Here is a 20332-nt window from a genome sequence, read left to right as displayed (position 1 = left end):
TTTCCCAGGTAATGCTTATGCTTCGGGTCCAGAGACACACTTTCAGAACCACTGAACTGAGTGCAGATTAGGCAGGGAAAAGATTCCCTAAGAGGAATGTGCTACATTTTAAGATAACTGAAGAATGTGGAGGCAGGTACACCCTTACCATGATTATATATGGAATGTACACCTGACCCAAATCCATGGCCTTTGAGGACATCACCAGGGATACTTTGCATTAAGTTCAAGTTACAACATAAACAGAGCCTGGCTCTGTACCTGGTTACTAGGTATGTGTACAGGGGAAACAAACATCACCTTACCAAGACATGTTTGGACGTGTAGTTTTAAACCTCTCTTGAAAAGAAGTGAATCTATTTACCATTATATAATTTTCTTATTTGAGATTATGATAGGCAGGCTTACAACAAAGTTAAAAACTCTTTATCCAAGTCACCATCGAAAACAAAATTCTTATTCATCATTTTGCCTACTTCAACAAACGTGGTGTCTTGTAATGAGCTACCCAGTGTGAGGCACGATTCATACCAACATTGGTTGCCAAGGAGACTCCAGTGCCACTCTGGACAAGCTCATGTCTCCCCTCTGCTCTTATAAAAGGAGAGTAACTTGTAGGTCAAGGGCAAGATGCTACGAAAGTAGAGGCTATAGATCCAGCCTAATAATAGAGATCTGAAGAGAACAATAAGTTCTTTCTATTCCATCTGTGAGCAGCAAAAGTACATGAGTTCAAATGATAAAGCTTGAAGTTGTACACCTGAAGGAACAGCAGCATCCAAGAACAGGTAGAATACCCTTCCTTGCCAAAGTCCCAGGGAAAGGCCAAGGGGAATCGGCATGTACATGCCAGGTCCAAACGTCTTTCATCCCTCGCTTCATCTGAGCCAGATTTTCCTAGTAAGAGAGGCTGCTATTCTGAACACAATTGTCCTTTACAGTAAGCCCCAATCAAGTAAGGACAGCTTCTTTACAGAGTTCCAAACTTTGGGACTTCTAGAAACTATTTGTTGTTTCTCTTCCAGTACTGTGCCATTGATTCTTGCATAAAATTCTGGAAAGCTGGCTCTTCGTGGCTTTCCTCTGTAACTACAAGGAAAAAAGACAGTCAATTATTTTTAAATGCTCCCATTAGGTGGATTAGACTGCTGTCACCCATCGTCAAGAAACTACCCTATTTCTAAGAAACTGTTTACTCCCAGAAGCACACTGTATTTATCACGTTGCCCAAAATGTACAATTTCTTTTATCTGTAAGTGGGGAGAATACCTCCCTCATAAAATAACTAAAATGTCCCACTCCTAAGTATTTTTATCCAAGAGAAATGAAAACATATGTCTACACAAAGACCAATTAATGACTATTTACTGCAGCTTTGTTTATAATAGCTAAAATCTGGAAACAACCCAAATGTCAATCAGGTGGTGAATGTATAAACAAATTATGGTACATCCACATAATGGAATATTACCCAGCAATAAAAAAACCACTACTGATACACGCAACAACATGGATGGATTGCAAAAGCAATACACTGAATGAAAAAAGTAAAATGCAAGTGCAATACTGTGATTCCAATTATACGACATTCTGGAAAGGCAAAACTATAGGAAAAGAGATTAGTGGTTTTACAAGGAACTACCAGTGCAAAAGGGACTGAATAAAAATGAGCATGAGGGTCTTTTGGGGCAATGGAAGTACTCTGTATCTTGATTGTGATGGTGGTTACAAGACTATATATATGTTAAAACTCATCAAATTACACACTTTAAAACGGTGGGTTTTACTCTATAAATTATACTTCAATAAATCTAATTAAAAGAGGCAATTTACATGGTAGCATCCAACACAGTGGAGTAAAGAGAGATTTGCTCTTGGTCGTAGCTAGGACCTAAAAGGGTTTTTTCAAGAAACAGATTCTGTCCATAGCCCATAAAACTATGCCAGATGGAACCCTTTTGGGTTTCCAGAGCCATTTCTATCCTCAGTGTTACAATCCTTTCTGACTAGTTTAGATCTGAGGCCTCCTTATGTATTCTTAAAACCATAATTACAATAAACAAAAGCCTAGATTCCTCAAATTGAGTTAGGACTCAATGAGAAGACAGAGACTCCTAAAGGCTGTAATCAGCTCAATATTAACCCTTTAGCAGGAAGGCCAGGAACTCTCAATACATGGAACTCTCTCCTGGTGCTGCGTCCTTTACCATCTCCTCTCTCCTATCACTGGCTGCATGTGTAAGGTCTTCTCCCAACAGGAAGCAGCTCCCGAGCAAACGACGTGAGGAGAAGCAGCTCGTCTGCCTTCATGAAGCATCCCAGCCACCTCTTACCTCTGTGGTCAATGTCATCAGTGTCACTGTCTGCTTCCTCATCCTCTGCATCTAAGGTTCCCCGAGTCAGGATCAAGTCAGAAGGGTCCCGCACAGGAGATGAGCTGTCTACAGAGAAAACACCAGTGGCATGTCAGGAACACATGCCTCCTCAAAAGGGTACTTTTGAATCAATAAGTAACTATGATTGTAAATTTGACAGGATGAAAGTGACATTGACAAAATGCAGGATCCTACCTCTTTTAAATGTATCGTTAATGCCACTTAACATTTCTATTAGTAGTTTAGTTCACAAAGTGCTTTCACCATCCCAATAACCCAAGGTCTCATTTTTAAACTGAGGAAAATAATTCCCAAGTAGCTAATCTTGGTAGGAATGTTTTTGCTGACTTACAACTTGGCAGAGACTATGGTTTTCTTATGAAGGCTAAAGACATTTGAGCAGATCCAGTGTGCTGGTGAGTTAAGGGGGAAAATGTGGAGCAGTGAGGAAGCTTCCTGATGGAAATTAAGTTCAGAGAGGGTCTGAAGACAACAGGAGTGAAATACTCTAGAGTGGAGGAGCCAGGGTACTATTCAAAAATAAGAGGGATGGGGAAGAATGGAAAATTGAATATACTAATATAGGCAAATTCCCTACACAGGGAAAGGGAATAAGGGCTGAGCATCAATACCCAGGAAAAAATCTAATCAGATAATACCTGGGCAGGGGATTCAGCCTGCGGGGGTTGGGTGCTACGAGAACCACGCCAAGTATGGAAAGCCATGGAGGACATGATTACGCTCTCCCTAAGAGCCTCACAGGTTAACAGGCCTGAGCAGGGGAATAAGGGTGGCCAATAGCAGCAACATCCAGGGGCACAAATCTCAGGGGGCCTATGGCCCTAGGAAATGATGATGACATGGTGTCTGACAGTCAATGCTTCATTCTGTGCCCAACTAAAAATGTCACAGCTATACTTGTGATTTTCCTCAACTAATTTACTGAAACTCCCCCAATCTTTAACAGGTTATTTGAGTACAGCAGACACTTTGCAACAGTAGATTGAACAGCTGCCATATCATGTATTCATGAGTGATTCCAAAGGACCACAGCACATAGAAATTTATGTTGCTGAAGTATGCAACTAGGATGACATGGGCGAGATCACTTAGTGGACCCAGCCAGTTTCCAGCATCTCCCCCTCCAAGTGGCTTTGCTGTTCTCTACTAGACATCTAGCAAGAGCGCTCATGAATAGAACTTCACTGCTTTAAAAGCCAGTCCATCAATAAGTGTGGATGGGTGGAGGTATATATATTTAAATATGAGCACCAACCTAGAAACCCCTAGAGAATCAATAACAAAACTCAAACAATAAAAATAGTAAAGTAGCAGAATAAAAGACCAATGTACAAAAATTAAAAGCCTTCATATACACAAACATAACAAGTTAGAAGATATAATGGTATAGAAAAGCCCATTTTCAACAATAACAAAGAAGATAAAATCCTTGGAATAAATTTAACAAGAAATATGCAAACCCCACGTAAGGAAAACACTCCTGAAAGACACAAAGTAGACCTTACAAACATATTCCTTGTTCTTAGACAGGAAGACTCAACATCATAGAGATGTCAGTTCTCCCAAAATTAATGACTATAACACAATCCCAATAAAAATACTAGAAAGCTTTTTTAATCACGCTAGATAAGTAGATACTAAAGCTTACATGGAAAAATAAACACGCAAGAATAGCCAGGGAAACACTAAAAAGAAATGTAGGAGAGGGACTAGCCCTAGCAGGTATTAAAACATCCTATAAAGCCTGTACATGATTAAAACACCATGGTATTGGCACACAGACAGTCCAGAGAATCAAACAGGTAGTCCAGAAATATACTCCAGCATACACAGAACTTGAGTATATGATACCAGTAGCATCTTAGATTACTAAGGCAAAGGCAGACTTTTCAATAAGTAGTGTCAGTACAACCATTTATGAGAACGGTTAACAGACCTATATATCTCACACCATGCCCAGGAATAAACTCTAAATGTAGAAAATGAAACTATACAAGTACTGGAATAAAACATGAGTGAATTCCCCTTTACCAGAGATGCAGGTCTAAACGATTCCCAACTGAGACTCAAAATCCAATTGCAGTAAAAGATAAATAAATTTGACAACATCAAAACAAAATTAAAAGTTGCACATGGCAAAATAACACCATGAACAGGGCAGTTGACAAAGGGGAGAAAATATGTACAACATGCATCACAGAAAAATGGATTCTATCTGTACTATATTAATGGGTGTTAAAACTAGTGAGTGAACATTTGAGTATTAAAAGGATATTTATATAGTCTCAAAGCCTCAACCCCATAAAATATTTATTACGAAGGGAAAAATAATAACTTTACGTTGAAAAAACCTAGAAGACACCACTTCAAGCAAATGATCAAAGTTAACATCATCAGTAGTGAGACAAATCAAATTATGTGCCTCCTGATATGATGTGTGGAAAACAACACAATTTCACTTTTGTAAAGTTCTGCCAAAAATGCACCACCCGAGGAAATATCCTAAAACACAAATTGAAGAACATTCTATAAAATAACTCACCTGTACATTTCAAAAGCGTCAATGTCACAAAATACAAAGAAAAACTAAGAAACCATTCCAGATTAAAGGAAAATAATTATTTTAAAAAATAACAAAGTAGTCATCAACTATCTTGCCAAAGTAAAGCAAAGAAAAGGAAGAAACCGAAGTGATATAGTTTTATTCAACTGTCACGGGTTTGCTTTTCCAAATCACTTTATATACAGAGTGCCAAAAAAATGTATACACATTTTAAGAAAGGAAAAAACTGTATTAAAATTATGCTGAGGGTAACCACTTTGAGCACCTCTTGTAATTGCAGAAGTGAAATGTGACTTATATTCATCTTTTGTTATCAGTATATATTATTACAATTTTAATAGTAATACATTTCCTTTCTTAAAATGTGTATACATTTTTTGTCACCCACTGTATATACAAAAGATAAAAATATATAAATGCAAAATGTACATATATAAATATATACATATAAATGCAAATATGGATAAAGTGAATGTGGTAAATACAAAGATAGACTAAAGAACCATTCCTAATTAAAGAAGACTAAGAGATATGACAATTAAATGCAATGCAGAGCCACATAGACAGACCTAAAATATCACATTTACTTTATCCTTTTCTCTTTCTCTCTTAAATATGAACACATTCCTGCTGAGTAGAAATAAGAGCACCCTCCTTTTAGTTCCTAACACCAAGAGACCCTGTAGTACCTGTGGCAGTTCCTGAGTCCAAGGTTACAGAGCCCATGTCTTTCCGAAGGCGTTCCAGTTGTTCTTTCTGCTGCTGGCTCTGTGCACTGGCCTGTAGAGAGAGAAGTACCATCATACACAGAAAGGAGCTCCAAGTTAGATGCCAGACTTCTAACTAGAGATAACTGATTACACAAATACTAGAGACTACTTAAACATTGAGGCAGGTAAGCAATGGCTGATAACGGGGAACAGAAACGCTGAGCAGTGTGGGCCCAGATTAGCAGAAGTTCGGGCTGGAGGGCTCTGCAGACTGAATTAGAAGTTTCAGAAACCAGACATAAAAAAATCAAAAGAAGTCTCAAGTAGACACAGCAGGAAGGCTCGGTGATAAGGAGCCCACTGCGGCTGCTGGGGACAGGACACCTGATCACTTGGGATATGAGTTGTGAAGCCCCTCTCTGTTCCTAAACACAATTCTAGTGGGGCACACTAAGGACTGAGCACGTAAAATAGGAAAAACCTCATTTTTAAAACTTCAAATAAAGAGAAGAAAAATAATTAAGGGGCTTCTCTGCATCCAAACAGCATACACAGAAATTTACATTTACACATTTAAATTAAGAAGTATCTAAAAGATACATTGATAGCCAAAACAAAAGTATTATTGGCAGGAGGATCAGAATATGAGATTGCTTTTTAATGACTCTAAAATACACAAACAGCCTCCTCTCCTACCAGTGATTTCTTCAGACGTTCATATTCAGGACGATACTCCCTGGAAAAGAAACACATTCTAAATTCCTGTGCTTAATAATCTCTCCTGCCCGCCTCCATAGCACTTCTATTTTCCTAGGACTCTGACAATAAAAAGAGACCTTACTTCACTGAACATCAGACATAATAAGTGATACTCACTGAGAGTCTATCCCTATGGAATTAAAAGCCAAGGTGCCTGCCCTCACCCTGAAACTAGGAAGAAACAAAAGTCTGACTGCTGGGCTGGAAAGATTAACTCTGGAGACTGTGACTGATAAGCTTATCATTCACTTGGATAAACATTTGAGATGAATAAAAGACGCTAGGCCTGTTAGGTCCAGGAAGCCCAATATATAATTACGTGGTTTATCAGGGCAACAATGAAAGTATACAAAACAGAGTCTAACCCGAGGCTTTGATCACTCACACACACACACACTTCTGATGAATCAAAATAAACATAACGTGTCTGAAAACTACAATGTGGTTGTTAGGATCTTGCTAAGTATGAAACCAAAGGAACATACTAGTAAGCAGCCCATTAATAGGCTACAGGCCTAAGGAAAAGTATCTACATGCTCTGACTCTACTTTCCTTTAGGTAAATGGAATTCCAGTATTAACCATGACAACAGTTGTAACAACCATTTATTATGAAATGTGCTTACTGTGTGTCAGCAATTGCACTAAGTGCTTCAGATGTTTTCTCTAATAATCCTCACAACGACCTTAGCAATAAATGTTATTATCCCTGATCTACAAATGATGAAAACTTGCTAAGGTCACTCATTTATTAAGTGGAGGAAACAAATCTAACTCATCCCTGTCTGACTCCAAAGTCTATGTTCTTATTCGGGGGTCAGCCCATGTGGCTAATGGGCCAAACCAAGCCTGCCGCCTAGTTTTATAAATAAAGTATTGCTGGAACACAAGCACGCCCATTCATTTCCAAATTGTCTGCAGAGGCTTTTGTGCTACAATGACAGAGTGGAGCAGTTGCAAAAGAGATCATATGGCCCACAAAGCCTAAAATATTCCGGCTTTTTAGCAAAAAAGTCTGATGACTCCTGTTCTTAATTGTTTAATACCGTGAAGATTTTATACTCCTATTTAAAAAAAAAGTTATTGGGGACTTGTTACCACTAAGCGTGGTCAAATCTAGTACACATATACATGGCAAATACATGCACTATGAAAACCAAAACGTTTTGCCTGGCACAACTGCTATCATATCAGAATTGTGGGTTATGAAGAATGTCATCAGTAGGATTTCCCTTTACCCTCACCTTTCATATTCTTCTGCAGCACTGGTGACTTGCACGAAGAGTTCGTCCAAGCCTGTACCTGCAACAGCAGACACGCCCACCACCTGCCGAAAGGAACACTAATGCTACTGAGGAGTCAAATGTCTGATTTTACATGGAGGATATTATTTCGTTCAAATGTCATAAAATCATCATAAAAGAAGTTTCAATACCTCAAGAAGTCTCTGGCAAAGAGTAAAGCTAAAACAAAACAAAACAGCATGCCTACCCAAAAGTCATGGAAATAAGCCTACGGAAAGTAGAGAGCTGAAAAAGAACGATAATCAGAACCAAACAAGTAGCAGGACTTTTTATTCCCCATCAAATCAAACCACTGCCTGTTCTCTATAAAAATTTGCTTGGCCAATTAACATACTCTCTGCCACCCATACCCACTTTTGCTTATACAAATCTTACCTTTCCTTCAAAGCATACCTCTAACACTGTATTCTCCGAAATCTCTCATTTCAAAAGTGATCTGCCCTCTCACCACCATCAGGCCCAACTTCCCACCTTTCTTAAGGTACTTATCACAGTATATCATGTTTCAATTCTGTGTGTAGCCCTCTCTTCTAACTAGACCATAAACTCTCTGAGGGCAGGGTCTCTATCTTATTTATCTTCTAAACCTCCAGTTTGTAACAGGTAATGCTTTAAAATTTACTTTTCAGAAAGCAATGAACTTCCTTTCTACGAGGGTTCAGAGCCAGCCCTGTGGGTTAAAAGGTAACTTGAAGAGAGTGTCAGAATGAGAAGAGAAAGTGTACCCTTAGTGAGCTGTAAAACTCATCCAACACCAGGCTCATTGAACGAGTCAGGTTACTGACGTATGTGGTCTCTTGATTCAAAGCATCTTGGAAAGCCTCGAAATCTTGCATCCATTCCACTGCAAAGCTGTGATCAATGATGTCGGTCTGTACCAGAGAGAAGTCAACTGTCAGCAACCAGAGATGCATTTAGACATCAAACAACTTTTTTTAAGTGGTGACAGGAAAAAGCAATTATTCATAGATTTTCTGTCTCTGCTTCCCCCATTTCCTCCTCCACTGCAATAAGCCACAAAGAGCCAAGACTGTTGTATTGTGTAAATAATTCAATGAAGGTATGTGTTCTCTTGGATGAAGGAGACCCTTTGCTATCCACTGCCAAGTGACCACAGTCACAGTGGATGCCAGCACATGCCAGGCCCTGAAGTCAAGCAGTCTCTTTTATCCTAGCCATCAACCAACAGGGAAGTTTTGTTTTTGTTTGTTTTGCTACTTCCAATAGCCTACCAGTTCCTTTCCCCACTCCCCTCTTTACACAGTCTTGATTCTGAAGGAAAACCTATATGCTGTGGTTGAGGGATTGCTCTATCTAGGCTAAAATAACTTTGGATGAGAGTCAGTGATAAATATTCATTCAATTTGATTGAATCTTCTTCCTAGAAGTGCTCATGACTTTGTTTCAGTTAAGCCTGAATCTGTTCTCCAGCATCTGAAATAATCCTTTTCACCTACCTAAATCTTCCAATAACACAAGGTTCTGATGAAAAAGAAATACAGTACTGAATCACAACAGTAAAGATCCACTTACTTTATTCATGACCACAATGAAAGGCAGCTTGGTTTTGTACAAGATGCTGAAAATCAAACATTAAGACATTAGCAAAGGTACTTAAGCTCGTTTACCCACTGTCCATCTGCTGGAACCAAGTAAAGAGAACGGGAACGGGTTCAAACTCTATATACAGGTATCCATTCTTACCCGCCACATATTTTCCTCTCCCAAGAAGCAAATCGTCACCACCATCAAGTAAACACTCTCTCTCTCTCTCTCTCTCTCTCTCTCTCTCTCTCTCTCCCTCCCTCCCTCCCTCCCTCTTTCTTGGAGTAATAATGCTTGGCTACTGATCCTGTTTTCTCAGAGATTTTTCTCACAGAAAACAGGATCAGTAGCCAAGCATTATTACTCACAACAACCAAATAAAAAAACTGTCTTTTAAACAATTAGTATGAAAATGAACAAATGCTGTCAGTCATCAGACATCTATTTGGACTAGGATTTCTTGCATCTAATAAAAAGGGACATCCCTAGTCGTACGAGAAGGGACAAATGGTGATGGCTTTTGTGTACTCCCAAAATCAAATTCTCTCAGCTTTAATAATGGTCTGCCGTGCTCCTAGGTTTAATGCATTAACATAACTTAATGAGCACGTCCTTCCTCTCCTCAGGGCGCCACACTTGAGGCAAAGCTGTGTATTTTAGAATCATGGATAAATCTTGCTAGTCATAATCTCTCTTCGTGTTATACTTTCACTCTCTCTATCATAACACAGAAAAGGAGCTCTACTCTATATAGACTTAGGTTTCATGCAACTGGGAGCAACTACCAGAAGATTCACATTCATAAAGCACCTATTTCTGTAGCAAAGGAAGAAGAGGAGCAGCTGCTGACAAACAATGCCAGCAGCACATGTGCCCCTTTGCTGACTCCCCAACTTACAACCACTACACTGAGGCGCAAATCTGAATGAGCACAAATCTAGGGGCACTCAGGACACCAAAACAAAAGAGAAGACGACGACTCAAAAACATACCTTGATGTAATATCATGAAAACCAATCATCATTTACCTGCAGGCATAGAGCATATTGGACATGAAGGTCACTGGGTTGGAACTTCTCGACGTGTCCATCACATAAATAACAACCGTTGGAAACGAAGATGCCTAAACCACAAAATAAAACTTTAGCCAGAGGACTCCTGATCTGTACTCCAGACTTTTCCTACTTTCCTTAGCTAGAGAGAACCACTATAGGCAGGGTGTACAGAGCTTCTGGAACTCTCTCCCACGTAAGATCCCAGGCAATAAAAAGAGGCTTATCCAATCTAGCTCTCAGCAGAAAGTCCTACAATACTCACCAGGGCCTCGGTGATGATTGTCCCAGAGGCTGACCACGTGAAGACTTCAATCTGTCCAGGTGTGTCAATCAAGACATATCTGAGTCAAGAAAGACCATTAAAGAAGTATTATACTTGTGCAATGCTGAAAATATTCCGTCACACAAAACACCAAACATCTGGTTATCCAAAATTGGGATAACCTCTTCACACTGCCAAGTCTAACTTCCTCCCATTGCCTTTAAAATGCACATGTCATTCCCCAGGCTTTGTTCAATGTCCACTATTCATGCTAATGGACAAGAGCAGCAGTCTACACATTCCTGCAAATGATCACAGGGGAAACACGGTGCATTAGAAACGAGAGATAAGCAAAATCAGAATGTAAACCTCTTGGGAAACCATCTGGCTACTTAGGGGTGGGGGTGGGGAAAGGTGGAGGGGAGGGAGAACTAGAGGGACAGGTGAGTGATAGCTAAACACAGGGTTTCTTCTTGAGGCGATGAAAATGTTCTAAAACTGACTGTGGTAATGGTGGCACAATTCTGTGAATACACTAAAAGTCACTGAATTGTACACTTTAAACAGGTGAATTGTATTGTATGTGAATTATATCTCAATATAAAATTGTTTTTAAAAATGAGCAAAGAATTTGAATAGACATTTCTCCAAGTATATACCACTGGCCAATAAGTATATATATTTCAATAAGGTTGAAAAGATGCTCAATATCATTAATCACTGAGGAAATATTAATCACTGAGGAAATACAAATCAAAACCATAACCTCACACCCACTGAGATGGCTAAAATCAAAAACAAAGACATTGACAAGCATGTGAAGAAATCGCAACGCTTGCACACGGCAGTGGGGACGGGAAATGGTGCAGCCACCAGGAGCTGGGAGAAAGGCAGAATAGGGGCTGACTGCCAACGCGTACGGGGTTTCCTTTGGGGATGATAAAATGTTCTGAAATTAGATAGTAGGGATCAATACACAATTTTATGAATATAAAAAAAACCCACTAAATTGTATAGAGTGCACTTTATGCTATGTGAATTTATATCTCAACGAAGCTATTAATTTAAAAAACTACCTCTACTATGATCCCATTTTTATAAAACACCTTATCCATCCAATCCATCCATCCTTCTATTTATGTATATATTCACAGAAGCAGGTAGACTGATAGTCATTGATAATAATAATCATAGTTATTTCTAGTGGGAATCTAGTGAATGATAGTTTCATCTTTTAAATATTATGTATGGCTTAATACTCTTGTAATGAGAATATATCCTTTTTTACAAAAATAATGAATTAACTTTCTTTTTTTAAAAAAAGCAAACCTATCAAAAATTGAATTGTGGGTAATAATAAGAACAAAAATTTTATTTTGATACTTTTTAAACAAAAAACAATTATTCTCTCTGATTTATGTGAATTATATTCATTGAAACAAGGGGTAGAAAAGTGTCTCAGAGACTTTAATGCCAACAAGTCTGGTTTCCCAAGAGGAAGCAGGTAGATAACTGAATTTGGACGGTTTCAAAATATCTCCTAAGATGCCACGGGCATATACCAAAGTAATTGAGGGTGGGATACTACTAAGTATAGGTCTACACAGCAGCTTAATGATTTTCTTGCCTAGCTTTTTTTCACATCTAAGTTTCATCTGAGTCTACACCCTTTCAGAACTTGATGCGATCCCAAAATCCTTCATAAAGCCTAGGATATGTCCGCTACAGAGTAATAACATGGCGCTAAAATGAAATCACTTACTTATACATGTTCTGGGCCTTCTCAATAAATTTCATCACCTAAAAGAAAAAGAGGCCAGTTACAACAGGATCTAATTTCAACACAAAATCACAGGGCCTTGTCTAGGGTGGCCTGCCTCCAGCTATTGAAACTTTGTGTTCTCAATCTTAACACCAACCAATAAACTCACTGAACCAAAGGAACACCACCATATCAGTGCTGTAACCCCCTGAAGCACAGAGCAAGGACCTGAGACACTGAGGACTTGATCTGCCACTGTTAAGTCACTTCTCCTGGCGCTCTGGCAAAATGTTAAAGCCTGTCTCATGGAGTGACAATCAGGGCTAAAAAACCCATCTCAAAACACTCTTATAGAAGAAGGTGAGAGAAAACCTAAACGATGACAAGTACTTGTCACAAGTTAAAAGTCCCATTATTGTTCCATTCCGTGCCTGCTAGCCCATCTCATACAGCCCTTTTCCCATCCCTCTACTCCATCCTCAGGGTAACACTACAAGCCAATGACAGATCAAGAAATGAACTTAGGTCTCTTGGATTTTTGTATTGTTGGCTGTCACAAATATTAAATGTGAAGTGTTCATAACTCTGATCATCCTCTCACAGCCTACTTCTCTGTCTACCAAAATGCCTACTTATTTTCTGTATTTATATCCCTGTTTATTGCCCTTCTTTCCCAATGTTATCAAGCTAAGGCATTTCAGAGTCACAGGTTTTCACACCGTCATGCCTATGTAAATAAAAACAGACATACCTGATCAAATCTGGTAGCAAAGAGATTGAGTGAGGTCACGATGCCACCATTGGGCCCAAGTCCGTATCTAGACACTAAGTTGAGGATTTAAATTGCTCATAGATCAATTTAGAAGATAAAGCTCATACCTAGGATATCAGTCACACAAACAGCATTATATTAGTAGTCCATTAATGGATACTGGCAAGCTAATCCTTGACTGTTATATGTCACACAACCTTAACTTCATAGGGAAACATTCATCATCAAAGTCTTCCTCATTTATTTATTGCTTTAGGGATGGCCAGGCAAAATGAAGAAATTAACTGACCAAAACGTAATAGATGCGTCATGCAGTGACAGCCTGCTGGCATTGGCAGTGAAGGTCATCTATATAAGGCTCCTTGCTCTGACCCTCACTAATCAAGCAACCTGCTGATTATAATTAGTCTTCTGACCTAAATTTACATATAGGGAAAGTATGTATTTCACACAGGAACATATTTATAGTTGACTATACTTAACCTAACCTACCGATTTCTGAGTTTCCCAGTCTGAAAAGGTGGTGACCAATGGATCCTGCAAGGCAATACAACTTTCTGGAATCTAGGCACACTACCAGCTAGCCTCTCATTCTGAGCTCTCTACAACAGCCTGCAATCTAGGAAGATGGTAAGAAAACTGAAAACACAAACTAAAATAGTGTTTCTAATCACCTACAATACTTCTCCCCACATCCATCTTCCATCCTCCTAATAAAATTACTTTGAAGCAATCAAATGCTTTTTTGTTAGTATATTTCACAAGGAAATGCAAAAAGACTCTTTCAAAGCCACAAAATATACAGATGGTAACTACCCAGAGATGAGTCAACACCAAAGTAGATGTAGAAAAGGATACTGTTTCATGACTTCTTTATACTTCACAGTGTCACGAATATCTGGAAGGGAAAGAAAGAATTAACTGGAATTCAACATATATGAAATAAGGTAGCATGAGACCCTCCACCAATAATATTCTAAGCAATAGGTCTCTCAAGTCATCTCTGCTTCCTCTGAGGAAAAAAAATTAAGTTTATCCCTCAGCATCTGAGTTACTTTTTAAATTTGTTTCCTAAATTTTTAAGCTAAGATCATTGAATTGTGATAGCAAAAGAAGCAAGATTTTGAAGAGAAGAATAGAAAAGGTGTCCTGTACCTTCTCTACCAGCAAGAAACTGAAACTAGACTCTTAGGATTCTCTTGTCAGCATTGTCTTCTACTAATTTCCTCAGATTCACACTGGTTTCCTACCTCATAAAGGATAACTGCCAGGTAACCCAGGAAAAAAGTTAGGCTAGGAGCTCTCAAGTTATGGTTGAGACGGTCAGAGACAAGGAGAAGATTTATGCAACTTAAATATCTTGTCAGTGATCATATGCATAGAAAAAGGGAGCTGAATCAAGAAAAAAAACCTTTATTTCTTACTAATTCCCTACTGGTAACAAAGGTAATGCAGACATGATTTTTTTTAAAAAAGAATGAATCTGTCTAGTAATATCTAACTAAACCTATCTACCAGTCTGTAAACCTACCTCATCAACTATTAGAATTAGAATTCCATCCTTGGAATAAGATGAACAATTTTCCCCCAAATTCTTCTCAAAACAATCTCTGCTTCTTGATACAAGGCCCTCCTTTATTAGTTTGTGTGGGGTACAAGCAGCTTAATAGGTTTAAGAAGAAGTAAGAAGAGGATTAGCACACAGTGATAGTCTAGAAATCAAGAAACCTAGATCCTATCTAGAATCATGACATTGGATCACATCCATTCTTATTTAGAGTCACAGATTCCTCTTAAAATCTTATGGTAACTGGGAACCTCTCCCCAAAACAATGTACATGTGCATATATACACACACATTTTCCCATGTAACTTTGAGAGCGGAAGCAAGGTTCCTACAAATCAGTAAGTGAACTACCACACAAAAACCCTTATACTCTAACTTTAAGAAAAGAAACTAAAAAGGTATATGTATGTATCAAAGCCTTTTGAAGGGTTTATGGCCTAGAAGTGAGATGACTGACTTCCTGTCACTTCATTTTCCCAAATAACAACACCCTGACACCCTAGGGTCAGAAAGAGGGGAGAAATAATGCTGAGTGGTAAGGAAATACATTTGGGAAAGGGAAAGGAGTAAACAAAGAGAAAATGTGAATAAGGGAGAAGCCTGTTTAGGGATTCTAGCAAATCCAAGCAAAGGAGAGTAGATACCATGTTTCCCCAAAAATAAGACCTAGCCAGACCATCAGCTCTAATGCATCTTTTGGAGCAAAAATTAATATAAGACCCAGTATATCATATCATATCGTATCATATCAGACCCAGTCTTATATCATATTACATAAGACCCGGTCTTATATTAATTTTTGCTCCAAAAGACGCATTACAGCTGATGATCCAGCTAGGTCTTATTTTTGGGAAAACATGGTAGTTTAGAAAAAAATCAAAGCATTGAAACTGGCAAGCTGGAGGCTTTCCATTCTGAGGCAGTTTACTTACCAATATTGGCAGGAAAGGGAACTTCATGCACAGCTGGGTCCAGGTTGATCACATAAGGTGGAGAACCTTGGCAATGCAGGTGTCCAGTGAGCCTCTGCAGCAATATGGATATGGGGAGAGGGATTGAGTGAGACAAAGAGGGCATGATAAGGGGACAAAGGACATTTCCCTCTATCTGAAACATTCACTTCCAACATTGAACTCTGTTGAAATGCTACCTTTCTTTATTACCCACTTAACAGAGCCTCCTACTCTTGATCATTTACTTGTTTTGTGTGGGGATTTTTTTCTATCACCCCCAGTATAACAGGAGTTTCCTGAAAGCAGGAACCTTGACAACCTCATTTTCACTGAACACGTACAGAATATTTATAAGAGTTTATTTGACAACAATTGCCAGGAAGCAAGATCTCAGATTCTCCTGAGAATGGCAATTTTGCAGTTTCTTTTATGCATTTGGAATTAAGGAGGTAATCATAAAGAAGATTAAATAACTAACAATGGGGGGAGTGTCAGATTACAGGATAGTTTATAAGACTACATGCTCTCTCAAAAAATAGGCATTTCAAAGGTGTGTTGTTAACCAACCTAGATGCACAAAAACAAGGGACAGGGCTTGCTTAAGGCAAAGATAAACCTTTTACTAACGCAGTTATATGCCTGGGCCATCACTACTCACCACGACCTGATCCCGTTAGGAATTTATGATCAGATCACCCTGTGAAGTTACTTTCAGTTAGGCTTATTACAGCACCCCTTTTTCATCCACATCTAAAATATTATATAATAGGCATGCAAGACATATGTAATTCTTTAGCAATCTACAACGAAAGTCTGGGTGGTAGCACTGTATTAATCACTATTTACTTGTAAGCCTCTGCCTCCCAGGAGTTGGCAATATTATCGCTAAGACAATTCCAGTACAACTACTTAAGTTGTACCAAGTGCTATGCACCGATAGTGTACAAAAGAGAGCGTTAATGAACCCAGGCTCAGGTCCGAGACGGCTTCGCTCAGGAAGGAACCGGAGATGCTGGCAAGTCCCCAAAGCCACGCGCTGGTCCCCTCCAACACCCCAGAGACCTCCCTCCCATTCTCCCACCCGCCACAGACAACCTCTCACGCACACCACCTACGCCCGCGCCGTGTACGTCACCTGTACAAAAGTGGTTTTCCCAGATCCCGCCATTCCCAACACCAACAAACACACTGGGGGCCGAGGACCCCCCGCAGCCTGCGGCGCAGCGGCAGCCGCGGACGCCGCCATCTTTACCCTGGTCCCGCCCCCTTTACCATAGCGACGCAGCGTGGCTAGAGAGACTTCCGCAATGTTCTGGGCAGCGAACGAGGCTAGAACTGCACCAGCCAGAAAGGGAAGAGCGAACGAGCGCCAGAGCATCTTCCTGTCCCGACCTAGCTCGGGAGCCAACTAGTGGCAATGGCGGGGAAGTGGAGACTGTGGGAGGAGGACTGGAGTGGGCCAGAAAAATTGGAGCTCATGGTCGTAGGGTTGGGCCTGGGAAGGGCAAAGCTCTGGTTCCCATGGGAACAAGAGGACCTGGGATCCCAAGGGCAGGACCCCCCCACTACGAAAAAGAGACTGCGTTTCACTTTTCGCCCACCAGGAGCGGGGAACACAGCCGCCCGAGAACCGAAGGCTAAGGTTTATTCGGCGGAAGTTAAGCAGCCCAGGGCCGGACCGGCCAGGACTGGGGACCTGCGGGGTTGCTGTGCAGCGCCCAGACCCATTGAACACAGAACCGAGAAATTGCGAAAAGTTTCCTCAGCGGGACGCCGTATCCGTGTGTCGCAGTCCCCTGACACTAGCTCCTTGGCAGGCAACCTCCATGAACTACAGCTAGACCTTAGGGATAAACGCCGGGATTCCTGTCGCAAGTAGGTACTAAAGGAGCGCTTCCCTCCACGGAAGCGTCCTGGGAAACCGAAAAGGTGGTGCAAGAGCCTAGACATTTGTTCTTGCTCCCGACCACCGAGTATGTGCTGGTGGCCCTTTGTAGTTGTTAACTAAGTCATAGATCTAAGTTTCACACCTCGGCTGGCTCTGCCACTTGCTAGCGGTGTAAATCGTGACCAAGTCATAAATTCCCTGAACCTGTTTTCTCTTTAAAATTGAGATAAGTGGGCATGAGGGAGAAGGTGAGGGGATTAGAAAGCACAATCAGTAATCACAAGATTGCCACCAGGATACGAAAGACAGTTGGGGAATAGAATCAATAATGTAAAGATTTTATAGGTATCCGATGGACACTTGTCTTACTAGGGAGACTGCTTCATGGACGGTGTGTCTGACCACCGCAGTGTACATGTGAAGTGTACATGTATAATTGAATGTCAATTGTAATTTTATATATATATATATATACACACACACACACACACACATATGGTCACAGGATGTGGAGTACAGCATAAGGAATAGAGGCAAGGGAACTGTGACAGCTATATATGATGTCAAAGGGGTAGTAGATTGGGGGAGTGGGGGTTATCACTTTGTGAGGGGTATAAATGTCTATTACATTGTTTTGTACACCTGAAACTAATAATAAAAATGAGATACCTTACAGGGTGGTACTGAGTGCATACTGTGAATTGTAAAGTACACTCCCTCCTCTTCACCCAGAGCTATATCATATCCCATGCCTCCTCGCAGTGTCACGAAAACAATAAGTGCTCAAAATATTCTCTTGTATGAATTAAAGTACAATTGTGCATTTTTTATTTCCTAAATTTTAATGAAGAACTGATGGGGGAATGTCTCACTTTTTCTTCCTTCAGGTTTGTTGAGGACTCCAGTGGTCCCCCTCCACTGTATCTTAGTTTAATAAATAATTTTTTTGAGCCAGAGAAGCTAACAACGGCACCAATGGGGCTTAAAGAAACGACCGTGGAAATGATGACGCTGGACAAGCAAATAAAACAAGCTCAAATGCGGCAAGAACCGCTAATGAAGGAAACTTGGCAGCTACTCACTGAAAAGTTACATGTCCAAGCTGAAAATAAATTCTTTCTGGAATACCTGACCAACAAAACTGAGAAGTATAGTAGGCAACTTGAGAAGCTGTGGAACAGCTATTTGCAAAGAAGTGGGGAAACTGAACGAAAGAGACAAGAATCAGCCTCCAAATACGCGAAACAAACATCAGAGCTTAACACAGAGCTCTTGCAGAAGGAAAAGATCCAATCTGATCTGAAGCAGCAGTTGCAGGCACTGAGGGACGTTTCACTATTAAAGGAGAAACAGGAGAGAGCAATGCAGACATTAGAGGAGGAGAAAAGGAAAGTCCAAGCCGAGACAACTGCAAAGAAACAGGAAGCCCAGATCCAGTACCTCCAGGAAAAAGCATTACTGGAGAAACAACTGAGTGAGCCAGACGTGAGGCAGTTGGGAAAGAGAAAAGGAAAGGAGCTTAACAGGAAGATCCAGGCCTTAGAGTTGGCAGCAGAGAATTATACTTTTGAGTTCTACCGCGGTGTCCACAGAGAGAACCAGCAGTTACAGAAGGAACTATTGCAGCAAACCTGGCAATGCCAGAAGTTGCAGACTACTCAAAGACAGTTCAAAACTCAGAAGCAGCAGCTGCAGCAGGAACAGTGGTATGTGGAAGGCTTACTCCGGGGGAGGCAACGACTGCAAGGCATGCGCCAAAAACAAAATCAAGGATTAATCCACAGTAATTCCTAAAAGATCACTGATTAAATAAGGACTGGAGCAAGTATTCTTAGGTGCTGCCTAAACTTAGGAAAGCTTTTAGATCTCATTGCTATGGTAAAATAACCATCATGATGTTTTAGTGTGAAGGTTAGCTAATGAAGATCTAATTTTTGCTTTACTATGAAGGAAATTAAATAGGGTGATGTTACAAAAAGTGTTCAGGTGGAAAAGACCTCTGAAGTGAACTTCAGTTTGAGACTTGAATGATAAAATGAAGTATACAATGCAAATGGGGTAAAAATCATTCCAGGCAGAGGGAAGAGTGAATGCAAAGGCCCTAAAATGGGAATAAGCTTGGTAGGTTCAAGGAACAGAAAGGTAGTGTGGCTAACATGTTAGGGAATAATAATCAGAGAGCATGGGTGGAGCAGAGGAAGATGAGGCTAAAAGGTCAACAGTAGGAACACAAAGCGCCTTGTAGAACAAGGAAAGGGAGTGACTTATTCTAAGTGCCCTGGGAAACCATTAGGCTTTTAGCAGGTGAATGAAGTCTGATTTACAGTTTTAAAAACTCACTACAACCTTCTTATGTGGAGTGAATCCAAGCCAGTAAAAGCAGGAAAAAACAATTAAGAAGCTCCTACTGTGGTCTAGGCAAGAGTTGATGATGGTTCCAGCTGGAATCGTAGAAATAGAAGTGAAGACATGGGGGGAGCCGACTATTGGGTGAGGGGAAAATCAAAGGTTAAGATGAAGCAGAAGGAAATGTTCTAAACTTTTCCCTTTGGAGGAGGTAAGAATATTTTTTTGATTAACTGATTTTGAAAATGAAATATTTCAGACATACAAAAAATATAAAACTATGACAAACTTACTATACACCTTAAGAAATAAGAACTTCCAAATTCACTCGTGGTCCCTCTGGATGCCAGCACTATACTAAATTTGATGTTTATCATTCCTGTGCATGTTTCCATACTATGTTTATATATATTAAAATACAAACATATACTAAATATAAATATTTGTATAT

At 40.0% G+C, this 20332-nt stretch overlaps 2 protein-coding genes across 2 annotated transcripts; one reads left to right on the top strand and one right to left on the bottom strand.

Annotated features, from left to right (window-relative positions):
• Positions 1-359: 359 nt before the first annotated feature.
• On the bottom strand, positions 360-16929 carry GPN1 (GPN-loop GTPase 1). The gene is made up of 14 exons (XM_019735287.2): positions 16783-16929; positions 15627-15720; positions 13986-14025; positions 13107-13173; positions 12356-12393; positions 10594-10672; positions 10305-10399; positions 9265-9310; positions 8457-8603; positions 7672-7754; positions 6366-6405; positions 5649-5739; positions 2334-2441; positions 360-1089 (listed from the first exon to the last, which is right to left on the bottom strand). Exons 1-14 carry the CDS (start codon positions 16891-16893, stop codon positions 1004-1006), a joined length of 1125 nt encoding a protein of 374 aa, XP_019590846.1. The 5' UTR covers positions 16894-16929; the 3' UTR covers positions 360-1003.
• Positions 16930-16973: 44 nt separating this feature from the next.
• Positions 16974-20314, top strand: CCDC121 (coiled-coil domain containing 121). Its single transcript, XM_019735282.2, has 2 exons — positions 16974-17522; positions 18423-20314. Exons 1-2 carry the CDS (start codon positions 17065-17067, stop codon positions 19327-19329), a joined length of 1365 nt encoding a protein of 454 aa, XP_019590841.2. The 5' UTR covers positions 16974-17064; the 3' UTR covers positions 19330-20314.
• The last annotated feature ends 18 nt before the right edge of the window (positions 20315-20332 follow it).

This window comes from Rhinolophus sinicus, linkage group LG05, assembly GCF_036562045.2.
Source record: "Rhinolophus sinicus isolate RSC01 linkage group LG05, ASM3656204v1, whole genome shotgun sequence".
NCBI lineage: Eukaryota > Metazoa > Chordata > Mammalia > Chiroptera > Rhinolophidae > Rhinolophus > Rhinolophus sinicus.
The sequence above is the reverse complement of the archived record's forward strand: the minus strand, read 5'-3'. Positions and strand labels throughout refer to the sequence as shown.

Coding starts and splice junctions, on each gene's coding strand:
- GPN1 (XM_019735287.2), bottom strand. CDS start 16,893: ATGGCGGCGTCCGCGGCTGCCGCTGCGCCGCAGGCTGCGGGGGGTCCT. Junction 7,755..8,456: donor AGTTTTACAGCTCACTAAGG/GTACACTTTCTC, acceptor TCCTTTCGGCAG/GTGGTGGGCGTGTCTGCTGT. Junction 5,740..6,365: donor AACGTCTGAAGAAATCACTG/GTAGGAGAGGAG, acceptor CTCTCTCTACAG/GCCAGTGCACAGAGCCAGCA.
- CCDC121 (XM_019735282.2), top strand. CDS start 17,065: ATGGCGGGGAAGTGGAGACTGTGGGAGGAGGACTGGAGTGGGCCAGAA. Junction 17,523..18,422: donor CGCCGGGATTCCTGTCGCAA/GTAGGTACTAAA, acceptor TTCTTCCTTCAG/GTTTGTTGAGGACTCCAGTG.